The sequence below is a fragment of the Amphiprion ocellaris genome, chromosome 9 (assembly GCF_022539595.1).
Source record: "Amphiprion ocellaris isolate individual 3 ecotype Okinawa chromosome 9, ASM2253959v1, whole genome shotgun sequence".
NCBI classification, from domain to species: Eukaryota; Metazoa; Chordata; class Actinopteri; family Pomacentridae; genus Amphiprion; species Amphiprion ocellaris.
The window spans coordinates 9,282,429-9,307,247 of NC_072774.1; the positions used below are offsets into that span (position 1 = coordinate 9,282,429).

General features: G+C 41.1%; 1 protein-coding gene across 6 annotated transcripts in view; it reads left to right on the forward strand.

Annotated features, from left to right (window-relative positions):
* Positions 1–24,803, forward strand: part of si:dkeyp-84f3.9 (zinc finger protein 616) — a 29,813-nt gene extending 5,010 nt beyond the window's left edge. The window contains exons 1-4 of one of the 6 annotated variants that reach the window (XM_055013492.1): positions 13,084–13,311; positions 13,820–17,160; positions 19,460–19,585; positions 20,422–24,803. In XM_055013492.1, the coding sequence (XP_054869467.1) occupies positions 19,469–19,585; positions 20,422–23,898 (3,594 nt within the window). In that variant the 5' untranslated portion in view covers positions 13,084–13,311; positions 13,820–17,160; positions 19,460–19,468 and the 3' untranslated portion in view covers positions 23,899–24,803. Of the gene's footprint in view, positions 1–1,888; positions 13,418–13,819; positions 17,161–19,459; positions 19,586–20,421 lie in introns of those variants that run through there. The other 5 variants (XM_055013493.1, XM_055013491.1, XM_035954190.2 and 2 more) reach the window with 5 other exon arrangements.
* The last annotated feature ends 16 nt before the right edge of the window (positions 24,804–24,819 follow it).

Sequence of the window (24,819 nt, forward strand, 5' to 3'; positions counted from 1 at the left end):
AAAAGTACATAAAAGGATTTTTCTATAAACAGTCTCTGACATTAGTATCTCAAGAGACAAAGGGTTCTGAGGGATATCTTAGCTGTTCATTACAGCACTCTTCTGCCCAGTGACCTCAGATGTTGTACCTGGAATATTCTGGAACACTTTCCCAGTTTGAGACCCGCAATCTCTAATGCTCCAATTTACCACTGAGACCGCCTCGGCCTTCATCCTCCTCTGTTCCAGTTGTTTCTTCAGTCTCTCTTGACCTTTTCATGCTCTTTCATCCTCATGTTAGCGTCAGCTGCCACATCTATTAGAACTGCCCTCCTCTGCTCTTTGTCAACCACCACTGTGTCTGGTTGGTTAGCCAGCAGCTGCCTGTCAGTGTGGAACATGAAGTCCCACCGGATCTCAGCCTTGTTGTTCTCATCCACTTTTGGTGCTGTGCTCCATCGGGACTTGGGGACTTCTTGTCCATACTCAGCACAGATGTTCCTGCCCACTATCCCAGTCACTTGGTTGTGCCTTTATTATTATTAAGTAGACTTTGATGTGTTGTTACACAACGCGAATTACTAGTTTTGCTGCATGACCTCCAATATCCAAAGGTTATTTAAGATTGTCATGGTTGGGTCCTGTTCAGAGGCAGCATCATGATATCACAGGTCTGAACAATTTTCGTCCCTGCTGTGAGGGGAACCTGGAATCATGCCAGCGGAAATGGGGCGTAAATCTGCAGCTGTGGGATCTCATTCCATTTTTGCTGAAAGACCTGATGGATTTGCTGAGCACGAGCAGTTGTGGTTGTGTATCTCCATGCTGGGATCGATGGCGTGCCTCAGGCATTCTGTGGAGTTTGTTGCTGGGAGAAAATGTTGACAAAAGTTTGAGCTGATGAGGCATTGTTCTGTCATCCATATTGATTACAATCTCACCTAACAATGTTTTGTGTTAATACCAAATTGTGTTACGTTATTTCAAACTAATTTCCTGGAACGTATATGAAGAATTACCTACACCTTAGGGTTGAAATTACTCTTTTCTACCACCCCGATAGCTGGGAGATATTAATATTTCAGCATGAATACTAACATTGTACCCCAAGTGTACTGGGTTGTTTTTTTGCTCCTTGTCACATTTTTACTTGCTTTGAGCTCACTTTTTTTGCTATATAAAGCCCTCTCACCTCAGTGGAAGCAGCATAACTATGGCTTGAAGTACAGTAAAGTTTGCTCTTTATTTTGGCAGGATAACGAGGCTACAATGTAGTGAATCATAAAATTAAAATTCTGTGATAATTAGTTATATCTTTACAAAAAACCATGGCGCCACCATGTATAACATTTTTCCAAGTGTCCCTGTCTGTTACCAGGTATGCAGAAAAGACTGCTCATACTTATTGATTTCTTTGTTACGTAGAATATTTAATTTGTTTACACGCGTCTCTCCTCTCTGCTTCAATTCAGCTGAAAAGTCCCTGAATTTTTGTTACAGAACTGTTGGTCACTGCTGTGTCAGGCTTGGCTTCCTGGTTGTGCCAAGGAGAAAATAATTTTTAGTTTCACACAATCTGGTGCAATTGAGGAATTTTTAAATGAGACTAATATCATGATTTTAAGCCTAGATTTGGTAAATCTTTCAGACAAAACTGTATGTCACAGATGATTTCCAGGACAATCGGAAAATTGAAAATGTGATAATTCCTTATGTTACTTTTTTTGGTTGTTTTACAGTTTCTGGCTGGAATAATGGTATAATTTTGTTCTTTAAAGATAACATGCCTTTCAAAACCACTGGCGAGTTTCAGGGTTCAGAACGTTAAATTTGAAAAATGCATGTTTGTTTTTTGGACTGTCTGATTTCCACTGGTGATGCCATTTTTGTATGTTTGTGTGATTTACAGGAATCCGTCCTGTCTGACAACAACGCCTGCCTTGCTGTGTTTGTTTGGCTGCCATGATGCTTGGGTTACAGGGAAATACTTCCTCCAAAGTGTATCGTTGCGTGGCCTGCTCAGCCACCTTCACTGGACTGGCCTCCCTGCTGGTACATCAGGCGAGCCATGCAAGTGCAATCTCCAAGGTCTCGACCCCAGCTCCAACACAGCAAAGCATCAACCCGCATGAAGCGCTGTTTGCAAGTCCAGACTCATCCGCCAAGCACACCAGTCCGCCAACAGTGTTGCCTGAGAGCCCTTCACCTTCCTTTTATATTTGTGATTGTGGAGAGGAATTTCATGACTTTGGTCTTATGCTGGAGCATAAACGTTCACACGTTGCTCCACCGCAGCTACTGCATCCCCTGGATAATAACATTGCTCTTTCTGGTGGAACAGGCAGTGATAAGGTTTTTCCCACCCAGCATATGTCATTTTCTCCCGTATCCCAGACAGGTTTGGTTCTTAGCTGCCCCTCTACTTCCAAGTCCCCAGCTGTTGAATTACCCACAGTAACAGCCAACAAAGAAGATGGAAGCCTAGAGGATGATATTGCCATAGTAACCTCTCCCCAAAGCCAGTGTACGCCCCCTCCTGATGACAGTGATAAACACCTTGACGACGTGTCGACCATGGCAGAGCAAATACCAGACACTGTAGAGGACATGCATTTTCAAGACAAAGCAAATTCTGTTCAAAGCAACGACAAGGGTTTGTCCAAAAATAACAACCTCATGAAGATGCTGGCGTCGGCATATATGAAACGCTTTCCACTTACTCAGCCTCACAATCAGAATGAAAACACCGTTATCCCCAAGCAGGAGGTTGTACCTGTTGATGTAACACCTCAAGCAAAAACAGGGATCCCACCCATCAATGATCTCTCTATTGCACAGTTGAGGCGACTGCTTGCAAAACCTGGTATAAAGACGAAAGCTCCATCGATTAGTAGAATTCTGGAGTCCAGTAAGAAGAAAATAGTTTCTTTAACTAAGACTTTGTCTCCGGTTGTGGTTCTGGAGACGCGTCAGAAGCTCATAGATCCTGGTGGCAATGGTATATTTGGCAGATATCAATGTGGTCGCTGCCGTCGGGTATTTCAAAACGTGGACAGATTGACAGAGCATCATTTCTTGCACAAAAAGGAGAGGATTAAATGTTGTCGTCGTTGCAAACAGCTAATCATCGGGCGGCTGCCTTTGCAAGACAATCACGTATGCCCTCCATTCGTAAACAAGAATATGCACTCAAGTGCTTTTAAAAACAAGTTACCCTTTGCCCAAAAATTAGTGCCATTCCATAGTCTGAACAATGCCAAAAAAGTTTTCTACTGTCCGATGTGTAAGCACAGCTATGCACGGAGATGGAACCTCAAAACGCACAGGTGTCACGGTCCAGGGTCAGCCCTTTCTCGACAAGCCAACCAATCAATACAGAGAATGTCTGCACTGAGGTCAAACAGTGATGCCAGAACTGGTACAGAGGATGTCAGTGCTGCATCTCAGATGGCCAAGAGTGTTGGTGTGGGCACTGAGATTAGTGGTCGTATCAAGGTGGAGGACACTTCTTCAAATAAAGAGCAGTCTGCAGTCTCACAGTTGGCCTGGGTTCATCCAGCAAAAAGCTTCTCCCCATTCTCCTCCACATCTTCCATGATAGAGCAGCACAAAGATCCTTCCTTGTCTGGGATTTCACTCCAGCAAGGAGCAGAAAACGACTGGGGACCAGAAGCACTCGATAATGAGGATAGTAATGAGGGACAGTGGACAATGCCATTGGATGATGATATGGAGATGCTAAATTCTGCAGGGAAAGCTGGTGGTGGTGGAGAGGTGAAGAAGTCTGTGTCAGCTGAACACACAGAGATGATCTCTCACGGCCTGCGCTATTTTGTCAGAGATGGTGTAAAACGTTACCCTTGCAGTAGGTGTCAGAAAACGTACAGTCGAGCATCTACGTTGAGGCGCCATCTGCGACTGTGTGGGTTTAGGCCACGTGGGTTTGGAACTTTAGCACAGAGTGCAGGTCAGGGTGTCATTACAGTAAATGCCAGCAGTGTGAAAATGTTTTCCTGCTACATATGCGGGAAGTCATTTAACCGCAAAGATAACATGATGGTTCACAGAAAGAGATGTCAGTTTCAGCGAACAATGGCAGAAGCGGAAAGAGGGACTGTGCAGCAGAGCTTACCAAGCAATGCAGCAGCTGACTGTCCACCAAAGGAGGATGATGGAGGCAACTGGGGCATCATGTCACTGCCCTCTGTGCTTCCAAGGAGGGTGACATGTGAGTGTGGGGTCGGATTTACATCTCCAAGGCTTCTCTTGGAGCATTTGCAGAAGCACGCACAAGAGTCGTACACATGTCCAACTTGTGGAGAGACTGTTAATTCCTGGGCAGATTATGAAGTTCACCTGCAGATCCACATGCATCCTCATCATCAGCTACTGAAGGGCCTGCAGCCGCAAAGGTCACAGCCTCTATTACTCAGATTCCAGCAACAGCAGCAGCAACCTCAGCAGCAGCAGCAGCAGCAGCAGCCTTCTCAGTTGGTGCTTCAGCCTCCACAGAAGAGGCCACACCCAGAGCCACATCCAACAAAAAAGCAGTCGCGGATTGTATGCACAAGATGTGGGAACACTTTTGCAACTCGCTGTTCCCTTCGAAGGCACGTATCCTGGAATCGATGCAAAGGTGCGCGGCTTACAAATCCACTCATACATCCACCCAGAACCTATCACTGCTCCCACTGCAACTCTGATTTCCCGAACACAATCAGTCTGATTTTTCACCAGAGGAGTGGAGCTTGCAAGCCTGCCATCAAGCCTTCTCGCTGCCCTGTTTGCCTTCGCTGGTTTGGTACTGAGGACAGTTTGCAGAAGCACCTGCTAACTCACAAACAGTCTGAGTCGTATCGCTGCGATGTCTGTCAGGGTACATATCCAAACCTTAAATCTCTGAAAAACCACCGCAGGAGGATTCATCGCATCATGGCTGGGGAAATTAGGCCACAAACACAAGAACAGATGACTTCCTAACAACATTTCAGTCTTTCTAAAAAATGTCTAACATGGGAGTGGTGCATTTTAGAACAGAGCTCATTTTATTAGTATTGCTATATTCTTTCCATTTTTGCCAGATGTAGTTTTTTCCCTTCCAGGGATTATTTTGACATTGTACAGCTACATAAGGTGGTTTTTAAACAACTTTTGGGTGTCATACTAGCTCGCCATGGTTTTAAAAAAAGAAAAAGAAGAAAAAAAGCTTTGATATACTGTACATTTTAGTTGAACTAAGTTAATCCCTATATTGCATAGCCTCATTAGCTTGTAAATGAAATTTCCAGTATTTGGTAATCAGACTTTCTCATGGAGTTGGTGATGTAGCTTGTTGTTGTTGTTGATGTCAATAAACATACCAGTATGTTAAACGTGGGTCATTTTGTGTTCTATGGGTGTAATATCTAAAAGGAAAAAGTGCAGGACTAACACAGGAAAGTATTATCTACAATGTGGAAAGAGCATTTTTTTTATCATTATTGAATTGACAGAAGTTTGGCTTTTTAAATTGGGGTAAATAAGTGCAGATAATAAAAATCTGGGATGCTTCTTTTTACTGCTATCTATGCTTCACGTCTAAATTTTGATAATCAGAATTAAGATTATATTTTAAGCCATTTTATGCTACAGTGCATGATCTGTGTGGCATTATGTCATTATGTTGACCTCTTTTACTCTATATTCTGATGAGCAAGATAGCTCAAGAGCAATATATTAAAACTTCATAAAACATGTAGGTGTTTTGTATGGAAAGGTAATCCTTTCCACACACATTTGCATTTTAATGAGCAGTACCTCAATGCCAGGATTCCTCATAACTAAAATTGATACAAATTATGTGGTATGCAAAGCTTAATATGTTTGCTCAGTTGAGACAAATTTTTTCTTGTTTTAAAAAAAAAAAAAAAAAGGCATTTTAATTGTTTTGGGTTTTTTTAGAATTGTAAATTAAAACTACTTTAGAGAATTAAGCCCCATTCCTATGTAGATATTGTGCCACAATTCTTAAATAAATGAAAATATTTTACTATATACTCAGCAGTGCTAAATATCCGTGCTGGCCTGACTTTTCGGCTGCATCACACACTCCTCATCGGCAGATGGAGGTAAGACCGGTAACAATAACGAGAATGAACTGTCGGGTCCTCTAGAACATCTGTATCTCCATGGCAACTGAAAAAAAAACTACCATCTGCTGTTGGGGACTACCGAAAATTGCGGCAATGAGGGCTAGAGTTTAAATTATGTCAACTACAATTTCAAATTAAGTTTATTTAAGGAGCACAGTTTGTAACACCTGAGCAACTAAAGTGCTGCAAATGTGTGCAAAAAAAAGCAAGAAATAAAATGAGATTAAAGACTTCTAAAATAAATTTAAAAATGATTATAAACACATGAAGTGACGTGTTCTTACTTTGTCCAAATCAAATCCAGTGAAGCTTTATTGTCATTTTGATGGGAGAGGGTTTCTCCAGGATCCAAAAACCAGATCAGCAGTTCATTTTTCTGACAGCTTGTGGAACAAAGCTGTTGATGAGTTTGGTGGTTCTGCCTTTGATGCTCCAAAAACGCTTGCCTGATGGCAGCAGTTCAAAGAGTTTATGGAGAGGGTGTGAGGAGTCCCTGACAATGTTCAGTGCCCTGTTCCTGCAGCGGCTCTGGAAAGGTTCTTGAACAGAGGGGAGGGAAACTGATGACCTCAGCTCCCCTGACTATCCTCTGCAGGGCTTTTCTGTTGACATACTGCAGCTGGAATACCATGTTGAGATGCAGTATGTCAGGACACTCTGGACCACACCTCTATCGAAAGTCCTGAGGATGCTGGTGGGGAGAGAGGCTTGTTTAAGCTTCCTCAGGAAATTCAGTCTCTGCTGGGACTGTTTGACTTAAACATGAGGCTGGACAATGTAACTTTGAATCTGTCCCCAACAAACCAGGACTGCAACTAATGATTCCCTTTCGTTGTTGATTAATCTAACAGTTTCTTGATAAAGTGAGTAGTTGCTTGATCTCTAAAATTTCAATTGGTGTTTCCCAAAGCCTAAATTGACATCCTCAAATGTCTTGTTTAGTCTACAACTCAAAGATATTCAATTTATTGACATAGGAGAGTAAGGAAAAGGAGAATTATTTACATTTAAGGAGGTAGAATCAGAATTTCTACTTTTTTTCTTTGATTTGTAACAGGTAGCCAGTGGAGGGATTCTATTACAGGAGTGATGCTTTCAGTGTTATTTGGTGCCAGTTGGGAGTCTTGCTGCTGCTTTCTGCATCACCTGAACACCAGACAATGAAGACTGGCCTGTACTCAGGTACTGAGCATTACAGTTATCCAGTGTTTGGGAAATTTGGCTTTTCCCTTCAGGGATCACCACAGCGAATAATCTGCTTCCATCTAACCCCATCTTCTACATCCTCTTCTCTCACGTCATCTCTCTAACTTCACATCCTCTTTCACTACATCCATAAACCTCCTTTTTGCTCTTCCTCTAGGCCTCTTCTACCAATACACTTACTATCCCTCCTCTATACACGTCCAAACTATCTCAGTCTGGCTTCTCTGGCTTTATCTCCAAAACACCTAACATGTGCTGTCCCTCTGATGTACTGATTCCTAATCCTATCTATCCTGGTCACTCACAAAGAGAACTTCAACCTTTTAATCTCTGCTACCTCCAGCTCTGCCTCCTGTCTTTTCCTCAGTGCCACTGTCTCTAAACTGCTTTATCACACATCGCTGGTCTCAGCACCATTTTCTACACCTTTCCTCTCATTCTTGATGATGTTGTTTTATCACACTTGACACTTTTCTCCACCCGTTCCAACCTGCTTGCTCCTTCACCTCTGTTCCACTCTCTCCATTGTTGATCACCGTTGATCCTAAGTACTTAAAATCCTCCACCTTCTTTATCTCCACTCCCTGCAACCTCACCCTTCCACTTGGGTCCCTCTCATTCACACACATATATTCTGATTTGCTGTGGCTAACCTTCATTCCTGTCCTTTCCAGGGCATACCTACACCTCTCTAGACATTCCTCCACCTACTCTTTGCTCTCACTACAGGTCACATTGTCATCTGCAAACATCATAGTCCATGGAGATTCCTCTCACCTCATCTGTAAGCCCGTCCATCACCATGAATTTGGCAGTGTACCTGAGTTGGAGGTAGCACCCGTTCACCACAGAGCTGGTCTGTTACTACTTACAGCCCCAAATGTTTCATGAAAGCTTTTCTTTTTTAATGAAAAATATAGCATGCAAGGGTAGCAGAAGGTGGAGAAAGAGCTACCTCCTGTTGCTGTAGCTGCAGATGAGTCAGGGTGTGACAGAACCGTTGCCACTAGCTATTCAGTCCAGTCAGAGAGGCCAACTCTTCCGCTTTCGGCATGAGATGCCCGTTTTCAGGTCCTGTCTCACATGGTAACAAAGTAATCTTGGTCAGTATCTGATAGTGAATGATATTGTGTGCTTCTCCTCTTCACATCAGACAGGTTAACAGGTGTCACACACACACATACTCTAACCTGCAGTTAAATCATTTGTTACGCATCAAACGTCTTCAGATTGAGTCCTGCGCTCAGTTGCAGCTTTTAGGGTAATATTTTACTGTAAAATGTCTGATCTGTTTACGAAAGTAAAAAAAAAAGTAGTATAAAGATTTTTTTTGTTGTTGTTTTACAGTCTCACAGTGGAATATGAGCCATAGTGACAAAAATGCACATATGGCTGCTTCCCATAACTACATATAAAAGATGACCTCTTATCATTAAGCAGTATAAGACAGCAGAGTAGCAATGAAAACACATTTTATTGCTTTATTGTACACTGCTGTAGTTAGAAAATCCATTAGTAGGCTGTGGAGGGGATTTTCTGTGTTTATCATCCAAAAGATTTGCAGATTTGTTGTTTATAATAGGGCCAGTCCAGAATTGGAGGACATTTTACATCCCACCCATCAAATTTCGAATAATCCATGTACAAAATACTAAAACATGCAGTTGTTGTGTAAATTTACTTTTCCTGAGACTAAATCTAAAAAAAAACAAGGAGAAAGAATGTTTGAAATGTTTTTTTAAAATACCGAATAAGTCTGGAGTTCCCCCTGAAATTCCATTTTTGTCATCCCACCCCTCTGATGACCAAATTAAATCTCAAATAAAATCATTAAAATTAAACCTAAACCTCCTTTTTTGGTATTATTTTTTTCAGTGATGTCTCTTGTAATTGTGGGAACATTTTTTAAATCAATATAACATTTTAAATAATAATTATTATTACATGATACGCTGGAATTAACATCATCAGTTTTTCAAAAGAATGGGTAGGACAAAGCTATGTCCTCTCTTATCTATTTTTCATATTTTCATAACATTCTCAGCCTTAATTGAATGTCTCACCCTACCTCATGCAACCCCGTTGTGCATATTATCAACATAAGACAAACTATTTTTGCTTTTTTCTTTATTGTTTTCCATGGATATGTTTGTCCTCTTGGCCAGCAGTAACAGCTAGCTAAAGATCTAGCTTCTACTCCTGAGAAAAACTTTAGCATGGATTAGCAACTCTGTTACTGTGATTAGAGTCGGGTTAGAAAACAAAAATATTATACAATAATAGAACAATATTAATAATAATAGAAATTGCAACATTGATGTTTAAGCTGAGCCCATCAAGTCTTTGATAATTTATTACTTATTACTGATGAACATGTAGCAGAAAATTGTAAAAGAGAAGGTTTATTTATCAAAAATTTTGAAGCCTAAACGTCCTCCGATTCTGGAATGACCCATTAGCCATTTCTTTGGGGGTTTGTGTTGCTGAACTTCATGGGTGAACTTAAACACGCTACCTTATCATTTTTTTCAATCACATGAAGCCTTGCCAGGTATCTGAGACTTTATTGTATTGATAAAACAAGTAGTGCATACAAGGAAATCCCATCTCTGCAGTTAGTGAATGAGTAGATTGTTCATTTAAACAGTCTGCTGACCCTTTTATCGTGCATTTGAACTTTTGACAAACTTTAACTGTCTATGGCCTGTAGGATGTTCCTATAATTAGAGGTGAACAGAGGGACAAACAAGCAGCTATATGTAAGAAAACATAATCAATTACAACAAAAATGTAGGAATTATTGTCCTCTCTTGGTGGAAAGAGTGTACCAAGTAACTGTTTGATGGTTGTCTGGGTACACTTGCGCAAATGTGTTCAAAAAGACTTGAGGAAGGCAGTGTCCTGTTTGTGAGATTTATTTACTATCAAATTTTCCCTCATCCAGGCATGTTTAATTGGAACAAAGACACAGCAAGCTCAAAATCTAATATGATGAATGTTTCCCACAGTATGTCTGCCTAGTTTCTCCATCATCCAGGTCATGATGCTAAGAGCTTCAGGAACAAAGAAGTGGACTTCTTTTTGTTGTTCTTGAAGATGTTTCTTCAGGTCTAACTGATTGATTGGAAGGATCAGATATAGTGTCGTCCCCAACTTAACAGCCACCATTCCTCAAGGTGTGAAGGATTGTAAAATTGCTGGGTCACTCAACATGAAATATTCTGGGAAGAGATCACAAGGCTGTTTTGCAAGTACCTGATAAGTGGTGCCATAGCCCTCCTCCTCCTCTATTTTGAGATCACTGTTCCAGTTTAATGTGGATGGTTTTCTTTGCTGCTTTCAAACAAGCTGTCTTGAGTGTGAACTCTGCTGTTATCAAAGGAGTATAACTGATCTTACTGAATGTAAGTAGACTGCTCACTGCATTAGACTGCATATACAGTGTTGCTCAGCTCGTGTTTGGGTGTCTCAGTTCAGTGCCCCTAGCTTTTGATCCAGTGGGTGGTGGGAGTCAAGCAGAAGTTATTGGTTCGTGTGTGTAGGTTTCTTGTAAACCTCAGTGTTGAGACTTCCGTCCTCCTCACTGAGCACAGCACAACCAAAGGAATGCAGCTTGTTTTCCCTCACATCCTCCCCTGTGAACTTGATATGGCTGTCTCCTGAGTTGATGTGTTCTGTAAAAGCTTTTACGTCTCGGGCTTTGATTTTGCCCCAGGTGTCATTTATATACCTGAACCGGTGGCTGTGGGTTCCTCCATTGAAATAAGTCATGTAGAGATTGCACAAAGTGGGTGACACTGGTGCTGTTGTCTGTAGAAACCCTCACTGTATTTAAAATAGGTGTTCGTCAGAGAGAGGTCCAGCAGGACACAAATCTGGCTGGGGGTGAAGTTCCACCTCAATGTTTACAGACAAATTAGACACACAAACCAATACCTGCTGTTTAATTCCCAACATCAAATGGAACATGGGCTCATGGGGCTTATCAGAACCTTGCAGCACTGGACAGAGGATATCATGACCAAGACAGAGGGGATGAAAAAGGGCATAGTCAGGTAAATCTCCATAATATATATATATATTTCAGAATACTCTCCACAACAGCAGATTTATTGCATGATACATGAGGGAACAGCCAGACACCAAATTCCTCCTTTAAAATTGTAAATACTTGAACAAAAAGTGGCATTTTGTGTGGAATTGGTATTTAAAACTATAAGTGCTTAGCCAGAAAGTAGTATTTGGATATAGTAAATCCTGAAAACAAGAACTTAGCTAAAAATCAATATTCTCTTGAAGACAATAGAACATCTTCTGACTTCTAAAGTGGCTGATAGTGGCCTCAAAGTGTCATTTCTCAGACTCTGCAGGCCATTACACAGCAGGGGCATTCCTTGCTGTGATCTCCTGACATCCTCCTCCACCTAACAAACAGGACTGTATATAAAAGAATATACTGGAATGTTTTAAAGCAACAATTTAGAATATCTGACATCTCTATAGTGATGATTCCAAAATCTGGACTCAGTAATGCAAGACACTCAATCACCAGGACCAGTATTGAAAAAACAGAGTTGCTGCAATGCCATTAATTCTTCTTCTTTGTTGGATTTTTGACTTTGTAAAATGCTGTCCTGTATTCAATATTTTGGATTTTCTTTTGGGGTTTCTAACAATAAATATGGAGCTTTTGATAATTATGCAGGCTTTCCTTCTTTGATAAGTTTTTAAAAAGCCTTTAAAACTATAAGTACGTGGACAGAAAGAAGTATTTGAAGTGGAATACATTTCAAAACCCTATTTTTTTGAGTTACATAGTAGTGTGGTTGGAATACATGTTTTAAACCATAATTTATTTGTTAGAAAGTAATATTTGGGCAGAATAAATCTTTAAAACTATTAGTACTGGACATAAAGTAGTGTATGGGTGGAATAACGGCTTAAAACTATAAGTACTTGGGGACAAAAACTAGTATTTTGGGTAAAATAAACTTTTAGAACCAGAACCTGTTGTTCAGAAAGTACTATTTAAGTGAAAAAATCCTTTGAAAACAAGAACTTGTTAGTTACAAAGTAGTATTTTTGGGGAAGTAAACCTTTAAAACCAGGACTTGTAAGTTAGAAAGTAGTATTTCAGTGGAATAAACCTGTAACACTATAAGTACTTTGGGTGAAATAAATCTGTAAAACTACAAGTACTTACACACAAGTAGTATTTTGGGCAGAATAACTATTTAAAGCTACAAATACTTGAACAAAAACTAGGATTTTGGTTGGAACAAACCTTAGGAACAATAAGCAATTGAACAGAAAGTAGTATTTTTGAGTGGAATAATCCTTTAAAACAAGAACTTGTTAAAATATAGTATTTGGGTGGAATGAACCCTTAAAGCTTGTACAAGTACCTGAACAGAAAGTAATATTTTGGTGGAATAATGCTTTAAAACTACAAGTACTTAACCCAAATACTACTTTGCAACTAACGAGTTCTGGTTTTATAACTTTATTCCACCCAAAATACGAGTTTTTGTTGAGTAGTTTTGAATTTTAAGGTTTCTTTTACCAAGAAAGTATTATTTAGGTGTAATAAACCTTTGAAACTACAAGTACCTGGACAGACATTAGTATTTGGAATGTCTTTATCCAACACCCCGGTCAGTCGGTTTGGTTGTCGCTGTCACTGCGGTCCTGAAGCTGCGGCCTGCGGTCCTTCAAACACTCCGGAGCAGGAACCTCCGCAGATAGGGGTCAGTATAAGGAAACCGAACCCGGACGTAGTGCCGCAGAAGTGCGCCATCCGCAGAGGAAGAAGCCGCTCTTTTCTCTTCCTCCTGTTTTTTTGGTGTGGCTGTTAGGCTAACTGCTATCTGCCAACCACCGGTGACGGAGCCCGACTGTGAATGTCTCTGGGCACGAGAATGGACGGTATTTTTGCGTTTTTTTCAGAGGAAATGTGAAAATATTGACGCGGCGACGTTTTTATTTTCATGCGACGGTGAGGGAACGTTTGTGTCTGTCAGCTAGCTGAGGCTAACGTTAGCATGCTAGGCTAGTAGCAAGGCAAGCCCGCGTTCCAATAGCAGCGTTATTCAAGGCAAAACGTGAGTACTTACAGCATTTTCAACAACATCTGTCTGTAAATTATATTTTTTATCACTAATGTATTATCGCGTTATTTGGTTCAGTGAGTCTGGTGGGTGTATTTGACAGCCCGTGATGTGTATGCTTCATAATTGGGTTAAGAGTTCATTTGCTGGTTTGAAAGTTTGGAGCAGCTATTAGAAACGAGCAAATATCGTTCAACTGAAGCAAAAAGTGCTGTTTAGTAATACAATGAAATCCTTTCCCCATTGCTTGTCATGCAATTCTTTCATCACATGTAGCTGTTAGCACATTTAGCCCATCTGCACCACCTACTATCAGCCACCATTAAGAAATAATATTTGTTCTGTTCACTTCTATTAGGTATATGATTATGTCCAATTTAAATTTGTTTCCATCAGCAGAAAAGGCGTTCCAGTGGACTCCATATCGGTGGTGAACACACATATGCCCAGCCTCATCATGGAGAGAGGGAGGAAAAAATTGCAGCGATTCCTGGTGGATGGCTTCGGCACCAGCCTGATGAACAGCGGACAGTTTTGCTTCAGCTGTGAGCAGATATTTGCCAATCGGAAATGCCTGGAGGAGCATGTGTGCTCCTCTGCAAGTTTCATCTGCTCCTGTGGCACCGAGTTCACTGAATACAGAGACATGCTGGAGCACAGCACGACGCACGAACCGGGCCACCAAGTGCTTGACCACGAAACGATAAGAAAACGCAGGGTCGAGAAGCGCAGAGAAGAGGAGGAGCAGCTGAAAAGACTACGGAAAGGCGAAGTGGTCTGGGAGGCGCCCAAATCAAACATTGCACCGTCAGTTTCGTCACCAGTGAGGCCTGCTCTGCAAGTACCCAATATGTCAGCTCATACATCACAAGGTCCCATGCAGTCTTTGCAGATTTCACAAGTGCCTGAGTTGTATCCCTCTACTTCACAAGCATCTTTGCTCCCAAACACTGCCCCTCTAATAACAGACATGCAGAATATTTTTGCAGGTGTAGGTGCGCCAACAGTGGATCTTTGGACGATCTATCAGCCAGTTGTTTTGATAGAAACGGTGCGCGTGTTTAACAGGAAAAAGCCATACGCTTGTGGTAAATGTGGGCAGGGTTTTATGACAAAGACCTCGGTCATCTCCCATCAAAACTCACATGTCACCGATAAAATTTCTGGCTGTATAGGATGTGGGCTGCTGCTGTCCAGCAAGAAGTTAGTGCCTCGCTTCCATGTTTGTAACTCACACAACAACACGACCAAATTGAGACTAATCACTGCAAAACCTCTGAATCTCAAGACACTAAATAACGCCAGTGCCGATAGGAGACAGAATCTGAGTGTACAGGGGCCTCAAGTCTTTTCTTCCCTACAGATGAAAAACAAGATTCAAAATCCAAACAGGACAGGCAGCCAGGCACCTCACACTGCCTCCACCAAGCAGTTTAAAATTCAAAATACCAGACCATACAATAACAATCTGGGGCTTCATGCCACTTCGGTTTTTAACTTTAAGGGTTGGAGTCCCAGTTCAGCATCCGGTCAGCGTCCGAATCCTAGAATATTCAGCCACGGTCGTCCTAGGCTTTCCATCACTCCCTCTGTGCAATTAAAAACACACACAAACTCTTCCATAGGTGGATTGAGCAAACCTACTCAGATATCCCCTGCAACAAAGGGGTTTCCATGCCGAGTCTGTCGTATTGCTTTTGAAACTCCTCAGCTGCTTCAGAGGCACAAATGTGTCAAAGCACAGGAGTTTATGGCGCAGCAAGTGCGAGGTAGCAAACAGCATTACAAACTCAAGAGGATGATGCCGATGATGAGCCCAAATGCTGCTCAGATGAACGGGCAGAGAAAACTCGGGCTTCCACCTCCTGGTAGCATAAACAAGAACCAGGTCGTGGCTGTCAGCCTGGACAAAGGGTCATCGGTGGTTCCAGTCAATGGGAGTACAGATGTGGACATTGACAATGACTGTTACATTGTTGAAACCGGACCAGACAAAACTGCTGAGATGATTTACCAAGTAACCTCATCTGTTCCTATCATAACTTGACAAGGCACACCCAGTTTGCATGTCACACTTTTTGTTAATTACAGACCAAGCGCATGGAGACGGCGGCCTCCTTCTGTGAATGGCATCTCCTTGGCTCTTCGTGCAGGAACACAATGCTACCTGGCTTCTTTCCAAACTACTTTAAACGATAGACAAGTGTAGAATGAATAGTGATAACAAACATGCATCTTACTTAAGCTGAATTTCTTTTGTTAATACAGTTAAACAGATCAATATTGACTTCCCAAGAGTATAAAATTGTTGCTCCTGCAGCGGGTATAGAAGGTGTAAATGAAAGTTGGAAAATGTTTGATGGGATACCCAGGTATTGTATAATAGCATTTTTTTTTTTTTTAAGTTATGTTTTTAGTATGATCAGAATGTGTTGTGAAGCTGTGGGAATTGGCCGCAATACCTTGTGTGTTCTTACCAGCTTTGTCAGACTTTATGAATTCAGTATATTACGTATTAAACTATATTTTCAAACTCACTGTGTGTGTGTGTGTGTGTGTGTGTGTGTGTGTGTGTGTGTGTGTGTGTGTGTGTGTGTGTGTGTGTGTATTCATGTGCTAATGCAGCAAATTATATTGTTAGATTGTCACAGGATAAAGTGACTGAATGTGTAGTGCTTTCAACCGTATTTTTAAATTGATGGGAGTGTATTTACAATAGAACAGCTTAGTGCAATAAAAGCAGTATATAGAATGAGATGTGTACAAAATAGGTGATATTGGACATTAAAACAGTGGAAAATAAAATTTTAAAGACTAAGCTTTATGTAAGATTAAAAAAACAAGTTTGTCCCCAAATATGTTACTGATATGTTGTGGAGTGTTTGATTTTGTGGCAGAAAGCTCCAAATTAAACATGATAAATCTTATTTTTTTTACAGTCTGACAACTTTCTATCCATTAAACTGACAATCCTCCTTAATGTTAGATGCACTTGTCTGGATTTGCATTTCAAATTCTCAAAATGATTTTTCCAATTACATACAGCAACTTTTAACTGCCTTTGAGAATCTGCAGTATTTTTTTCCCTTGATTTCAATTGGCTATTTTTCTGACATTTTTATTGTGAACTTGTGTTCATGACAACCAGCAGAGGGGGCCAGTTCAGAGCAAAAACAAGGCGCAGTTGTGAGTCCATTGATGATGAGGTAAACATACATGGCTGTCATCCAGATGCATGCATGAGGCGTTCGCGTCCTGCTTCTGAGTGTAATCTAAAATGAGCATCCTACTCCATATATTAGATGAACCACTACCAAAAGGTTTCAAATGTGCAGATAAACATTTGGCACATGTGGCCAAACTTTTATGTCTCACTAATATAAAACTTGCTGTTTTTGTGTCGTGTTTGATACTTTAAAGTTCCCCGCTGAACTAAACGTCCCACCGGCCCTAAAGCACCCTCGCTGTACGCTCGGCGTGATTGACGCTTTTTCGGGCTGCTTTTGTGCATGTAAACCGAGCTGTTCGCTTCAGCAAACTGCCCGGAAAAGAAGAGACAACGCCGGGGTTCGCGTTAGCGGCTCGGCTCCCGGACAAATGAAGCCCACGTAAAAGGTGCCAAAGAGCTACGAAGCAGCGGAGTTTTTGTACGGCTTCGAGTTAGCTTCTGCTAGCTAGCTGAGCTGCGGTCAGTGCATGGCTACGCAGAAAACCGGTCCTGGCTCTCTCCCACGCAGGCAAGCACTTTGTGTTCTCTACCACCCGTCACATTTAGTAGCCGGTGTCGAGAAATGATCGATATAATCTGTAACGAAACTGAGCTGACACTGAAGTTAAGTCTGTGTGGCCTGTAACGGCAAATAACCGTAGCTAGCTATCTGGCCTACCGAACGATAACGGCTAACTTACATGGTTGCCTTAAATGACAATCGTTAGCTGGATGCTGAAGCTGCCAGATGGGTCATAGGTGCTTGAAATTACACGTTAAAGTGAATCTCAGAGGGCTTAATTGTGAGTCAAAGAGAATCAGAAAGTCTCCATCGGATGAAATGTGTCTGCAGTGGAGATGAAAGTCGGACAGACATTAGCAACTGCTGCATATCCAGGCAATTAATTAGCATCGTTTGCTCCATTTCCTGCATACATCTTCCTCATTATGGTGCAGTGCATGTTATCCAGGTTCACAAATACTGCCTCACATAAGTTTAAAGTCTGTGTCATCTGTTATGATCAGAAAGTTGTCAGTAACTTCTACATGAGGAGTGTTACTCAAGTATATGGTAATTTTATCTGCAAAATGTACTAAAAGTTTAAGCATCTTATGCACAGTAGTCCCTTCCTTGAGTGTTTTACTATTATGCGTGCATTTGTTTTAATTGTTGAGTTACATAATATTACTGGAATATTGTTATTGATACTCCAGATGTGATGGACATAAAAGTACAAGAATCTTCTCTATTTGAAAAGAATAAACCATCCTGAAATGATTGAAGTGATTTTGAGGCATCACAAATTGAAAAGAAGCTTTAAGACAAGCTGACAAAAAAACTATGTGGAACCATATAGTGTAACACTGGCAAAGGCAGCCAAACCGGTTCTTTTGCGTGGCATTCAGAGCTGACTTTGCACTGATCATAAAAAAAAAAAAAAATTAATTGTGTTGTTTGTGTGGGGTCAGCAATTACAAGACACTGCCTGCAGGGTACCTGTTGTTGGTTATCCTTTCTGTAGCTAAATTATTTCCACACACCTGACCAGACATTAGTGTTTTTTACAGCCATGCACATTGTCAGCAAGCTGTGTTTCAATTAATTTGCCATATTTGCCATTACACTTTCTGTATTGTGGCCATTGTGTGCACACAGTATTTTGTTGCAGCATTGTGATTGCAATCCACAATAATCCCATTAATATACTGATATATATGCAGTGTCTTGTAATTGTTTTACCACCACACAAGGCAACAAAACTAATTTATTTGGCCATTTAAATCAGGACCAAAGCTCAGTATGACGAGTGCAAAGCCAGGTCTGAATGCCATCCAAAGCAAAACTTTGGATCCCTTTCTTCAGTGTTATATCATTGAGGCTTTTTCCAGCTTTTTTTTTTTGGAATGAATTTCTATTTTTTGATGCAGTTGCACTTCATCATTCTAGGGTAATTAATTATTTTCAAATAGAGTTGTTCAAGTAATTTGGTGAAAATATCTGTGCATTTTTTTTTCCACATCGCAATATATATTGCAGAAAAGCAAAGTATTACACAGCAGCATCGTTTTAATGCTGCAGCTGGTGGAGATGGAACTCATTTTATATAGTTTATAAATAGTCCAAAAAATGTCTCCTCCACAGTTTCCTTTAAAACCGATTTGAGCCACTTTGTGTTGTTTCTGAGTTAGGGTTACGTAATTAATGAGGAAATTATTTACTACAGTTTGTTATTTTTGTGAGAGACTTTGAAGTCTGGCAAACACGAGCAGGAACGTGGAAAAATTCTAATCCAGGGTTTTTCCTGGCATGGTCGGTTCATGTAAAGTTAATGACTCTGTGGTACCTCTTTGAAAAGAAATTATGCATTTTCCTGTCATTTCAGACTTTTTGCTAAGCAAAAATGTAAATTGTACTGAATCAATTAAAATCCCAATCAATAAAACTCGTTAAAAAATGTATTTGCTTGTTTTGTTATCAGTTCTCGTAGTTGTGGTGCTGGTGAGTTTCCTTTGGTGCTGACTAATACCTTTTAGGAGGACACCAAAAATTCATCATAGCATGAAAAAAAAACAGTTTTGAAGCAGACCAGTGATTGTTTATAGCATGCTTCTTGTCTGAAAGCATTGGTGCATTCATTACATTTGAACAGCTACAATGCAACGAGACACTTTGAAGTTATTGTACCAAATGGGCATAGCATTCAGTTTATTTATAGTTTATTATTTTTCCCATCCTGGATAAATTCAGATTTTAGCCAGGCATTTTTTTGACTTTACACACCACTGTTTTTTGCTTTACAGCCTCTTTGTCGCTGTTTAATCCACAGACTCTTGACATGGGGAGTAAAATGTCCTTCGGCAGAGGAAGCAGTGACCCAAATACAGTGTCTGAGTTAACTTCTGTGGCACCTCATCCTCTTAGTTCCATTCATGTGCCTTCGGACTGCAAACAGGTAGCCAGTGAGAGATACAAATAGCATGTCACCACATAATTTATGCTGTCCTATACAGTAAACAGTATGGGCCGACCAGAATGTTATTTTTTTCAGTGCTGGTATTAATAATAAACAAGGAGACCCGATAATTAGAACTGATACAAATTTGCGGTAAATGTTGGTGTCAACATTTTGAAGAAAAAACAGCTGTACCAAACTTAATTGAAATGCTTTTGTTTAGTTAGATTGTAAGTTTTAATTTGAAAAAACAAATTTCAGCATTTAATCTTCAGTGTTGGAATGCACTTTGTGACACACAGCCAATCAGATAGTGATTTGAATGTTGAATACAAATGGAGCAGGGCGACTAATTTAGAGCCAAAGTAGCGCATTTTTGAAAAATGTTGCTGCCAAACCAGTTTAAAAAAAATCCACATTTATGGAAAAATCCCAAATATTGCACCAAATAATCGGCCTAGCTGATAGTCAGTCGACCTCTAGGATACAGGACCATTTAAATTTTGTCTAATTAAGAAACTTTTGAATTGTAATGCTATGTTTATATGCGAAGTTTGCCTGTAATGCATGCACACAGTTGTAGTTAAATAGTTAAATCTACCAGGATTCGTATATTTATTTATTCAAGAGATGTTTATATAATAAGGAATATTTAAAAAAGATTTTTTTTTTTTTACATAAGATTATATTTCCAATTCAGGCGACAACCTATAGGTATTTTTCATAACTCCTTTATTAAGCATGCTTCTGTCATGACAGCTGATTTACTCATTTTAGAAGACTGATAAGACAAAACAATTAATGCATTCATGATAATGCAATCTTTTCTTCCACAGAAACCCGAAGACAATATATACAGTGAGGGAGACCTGGACTCCAGGTGGAAAGGAGAAATGAAAGCAACAGAGCTCAATCAACCTGCCCCTGAATCCCACTCGTCTGGATGCCTGGAGCCCGATGGACGTGTCAACTCTGAAGCAGTAGGTGGATTAAGGTGCAAACAGAGTGAGCTTGTGTCATCACAGGTAGGGATGGAAGCAGCGCCTCAAATGAATTCTGCAAGCGTTTGTAGCTCCACAACAGACGGTCACATGGAGGTCCACAGAAAGCGTAGGAGGCGTCGTAGAATGGACGAGCTGCTGACCGATGAGAGAAGAGACCCAGATGCTGCTGGTAATGATGCAGTTCAGCACGAGGAGGTCAGCACAACAATACCTTTGCCAGCATGTTTAGTTAACCACAGCGATGGTTCGCGCAATGCTGTAGATGGTCACTCAATCGATGATTCACCTCGTAATGAGATGTCTGGTCCTCATGTTGCCTCAGATGAACAAGTAGAAGGTGGCATTTCTTTGAGGCAAAGAAAAAGAAGGCGACAGCCAAAAGGACCTGAAATCACAGCTGCTGAAAACACGGCGTCTGAACCTGCTGCTGCCAACACTCTTGCTGCTCCTCCTGCTCCTGCTGCTTCTCCTGCTCCACCTCTTCTGCCTAATGCTAGTAATATTAGCATCCCTACATGGAGACTAAGGAGTAGACGACAGCAGCAGTCTTCAACAGAGGATGGAAAATCAGAATCTCACAGCAAGGAAGACGTAAAGCAAACTGAAGCGACCACACCCAACTTTCCACTTCCCAAAAGAAGAAGGACTAGGTTGCGTATTGATCAGCAAGTTCCAGCCAAAGTGTCCAAGCTGGATGATTCCCAGGAGGCTTTGCCAGTGTTGAGCAACAACACGGACTGTGAGGGGAAAGCTGAGACAGATAAACAGGTGGAGCTGTGCACTGACAAACAAGGGACTGATAGGGATGAAGAAGGCAATCAACTCTCCTCGCAGTCTGGAGAACGACAAGAGGAACTAAAGAAATGTACTTTATCTCAAAGAAATTACCACACAGAACCTGAAGTTATGCCTTCAGAGGGTCTAAACTTAGTAAACACTTCCCCCACTGATAACCCTAAAATAAAGCATTCAGCAGATATGAAGGAGTCGCAATCAAAAACTTGTACATCTCCAACAAATGCAGAGTTGCAGAAGTCAGAGCCCTCTAGCACGGATATCGTAAGATCCTCTGAACAAATACCTAAATCTGTTGTGATCCTGCCTGCTGTGAAATCTGAGAATGTAGAGATAGAGGTGGGTCATTTAAATCCTGTGTCACAGTCAAATAGTCCTAAAACTTTTCAGTACAGTGCCAACACTACAGTTAAATCAGAAGCTCCAAACACTCAGCAAAACACTTTTAGGCGCAAGAGAGGTGGCAAGAGAAGGAGAAGAATAACTAATGTTTTGTTACCAAAAGAGCCTGTTGTAGAGAACCATGAAGCCAGCGGTAACGCTCTACAAAAAACAGACTGTGGTAATGCCGATAATGAAACCAACTCCGACCCAAATATCCTCTATACAAAAAAAGGGGGTAAAACGCTGTTGAAATGTGGCTACTGTGGCCGTACATTTAAATTCCTGTCTCAGTTTGTAATCCATCAACGCATTCATACGGGCGAAAGGCCTTTCAAATGCGAAGAATGTGGCAAAGGTTTCAGCAAAAATTCCAACTTAAATCTTCATCTCAAGACACACAGAAAGAGCAACATATATCAGAAATGCCCATTTTGCAAGATTAAATTCTCTTGCTCGGAATACGCCTCGCATATGAAGATGCACGCACATGAGCTGGACCAGGAGAGTAAGAATAACAAAGCTGAAAAACGGAGCAGAGGCGGCGACAGTGAAAACAAAGAGGGAGTTCCGAAAGCAGAGACGAGAGATAGAAAAGTTTGTCAGTACTGCGGTAAAACGTTCCCATTTCAGTCTGCCCTCATTAGACACGTCCGCGTCCACACGGGAGAGAAGCCTTATAAGTGCGATATATGTGGCAAAGCTTTCGGTCAGGCCTATTTCCTCCGTGTTCACGAGCTGACGCACTGGTCTGTGAAGCGTTACAACTGCACTCGCTGTGAAAAGTCATTCACGCATTATAGCAATGCAAAAAATCACACGTGCAGGCCTACGGGAGACATAGATTTGCAGCCGAACAGACGTGTCAAGCCTTCGCTGACGTACACATGCCACATCTGCAAGAACATTTTTGACCATCTGCAGGAGTTCAACAGCCACATGAGAGACCACACCGGTGCAAAGCTTTATCGCTGCTTGTATTGTGACAAGCTGTTCGGTGTGCTGTCTGAGTTTAACGCCCATCGCAGTCAGTGTAAAGTAGAAAAAAATACCTCCAGCTTTGCCATAAAGGAGGAGGAGACCATGTCATTAATTCAGTACTCAGTGCCTGCACTTAGGTGTTCATCAGGAAACAATTCAGCTCCTCTCCCTGCTGCAAATTACGAACCGCACAAGAAAGAGCCGCAAACCAGCCGCAAGAAACGCCCCACTAACTTAAAGAAACCTTTCCAGGCGACGGTCATACCGGCTCATCATCTCTCGCACCTTGTGTCAAAGTTAAACAAACTAGATAACAGATCAGATCCCAGGAAATATCTATGTCCGAGCTGTGGGCGGCTGTTCAGACATATGGGCCGCCTCAGAGCCCACATGTTAACGCACACGCCGGGTCAAAGCTACACCTGTGCCTGTTGTGGTAAGACACTAGGAAACTGGAAAAAACTGTGGCATCACCAGAGAATCCATCGTCAGAGACGTGGCCGCTTCACTTGCTCTCAATGCGGGCAGGGTTTTCGGTTCATAGAGCCTTACAAAAAACACATGAGCGAGCATCCGGAGTCCCAGTGGGTGCAGGTCAGACCTAAGAAAGTGTTTCTGCCTTATCAGTGTGAGCAGTGCAGACGCAGCTTTAAGACTCTAGACCTGCTGTTCAGTCACCAGCTCTGCCATTCCTCAGCGCAAGACACACGTAAGGATTTCGATTTATTCATAGTGGATCACAATGCACAGTCAAATAAGAAAACACTCAACCCTTCCGCCAACAACGGTATAACAACATTACGTACAGTACCTGAGGAAAGCAAATATCCAGCTTCTCAAGTGTCACCTCTAGCACCCATGATTTCTTTTGTCCATTGTCAGGCTCTTGATTTGGGGAATACTTCGCAGTATCATCCCAGCAAGACACATCCAACACTAGACGGAGAAGCCAGTCATGAATGCGTAGATGAAAACGCACCAGGAAAACCTATTACACCTTTAAGAACTGTGAAAAGACACATGACACAAAATGCCGGCATTTCAAATGAAGCGTCTTCAGATGGGGTTCAGTGTGCTGTGTGTGGAAATGCATATCCTGCCATTTCAGACCTTTATCAGCATTATTTGATGCATGCTAGAGGTCAGGTGTAACGGTCTATATTCAAATAGGGTGCACCTTTTTCAATGTGCATCTGTATTTGTGACAGCGTTTAACAGAGGGGTCCTTGTAGCTTGAGATTAGACAGCATAAAAACACTGTTATACACCCAGAAAACTTCAAATGATTTGACTTGTGTGTCAAGTTTCATGAAATTTTGAGTCTGTGTTCATGGAGTTTAGTAAGCAACTTCAGGTTGAAGCCACTAGCGTATCCTTTAGTTTCTATAATTACATTTGTTACAAGTTGCCACTAGATGGAGAATTTTAAGTTTGATTCAGTTGGATTGTGCCAAGAGGGTGTGCAGCCCTTGAATAATGTAATTGGCTATAAAACTGTGTTTATGAATACAGAAATGACCAATAATGGAAAATAAGAGTTTAATTTGGAGATATCAATGAAAATGAACTAACCGGTGAAATATTCTGATCCCTTGCATATTCTTGTTACTCCACATCTTAGTGGGATCTGTATTTTACAGGTTGGAAAAGACACTGTAATGGAAAAGGTCGCTTTGGATTCATAAACTCGTTATTGCCATTAATATTCAGCAGATTTCGAACACTTTCACCTCCTCATGATGTATCTAATTAGTGTATGACCACTGTGAATCCAAATTTCAAACTTCCAATCATGCTGATCTTTTCTGGCCCTAAAGACGTGTACTGATTTCAAACTCGCATCTGTATTTTGTATTTACATTTCGAGAGTGAATATGAGCTTTACACGTTTGTCATATTGTGGACTGAAATCGGTCCTCGTCAGGCTTGAGTTTATTGGAATCATGAAAATATAACATTTCAAAAGCTGTTTCCTGGATGGACGTCTTGCTCGGTTGTACATAATTTTATGCTACAGTTTGTCTTAAAAACAATAAAGGTCGCTTTTGTATTTGTAACAGTGTTTTGGATTTT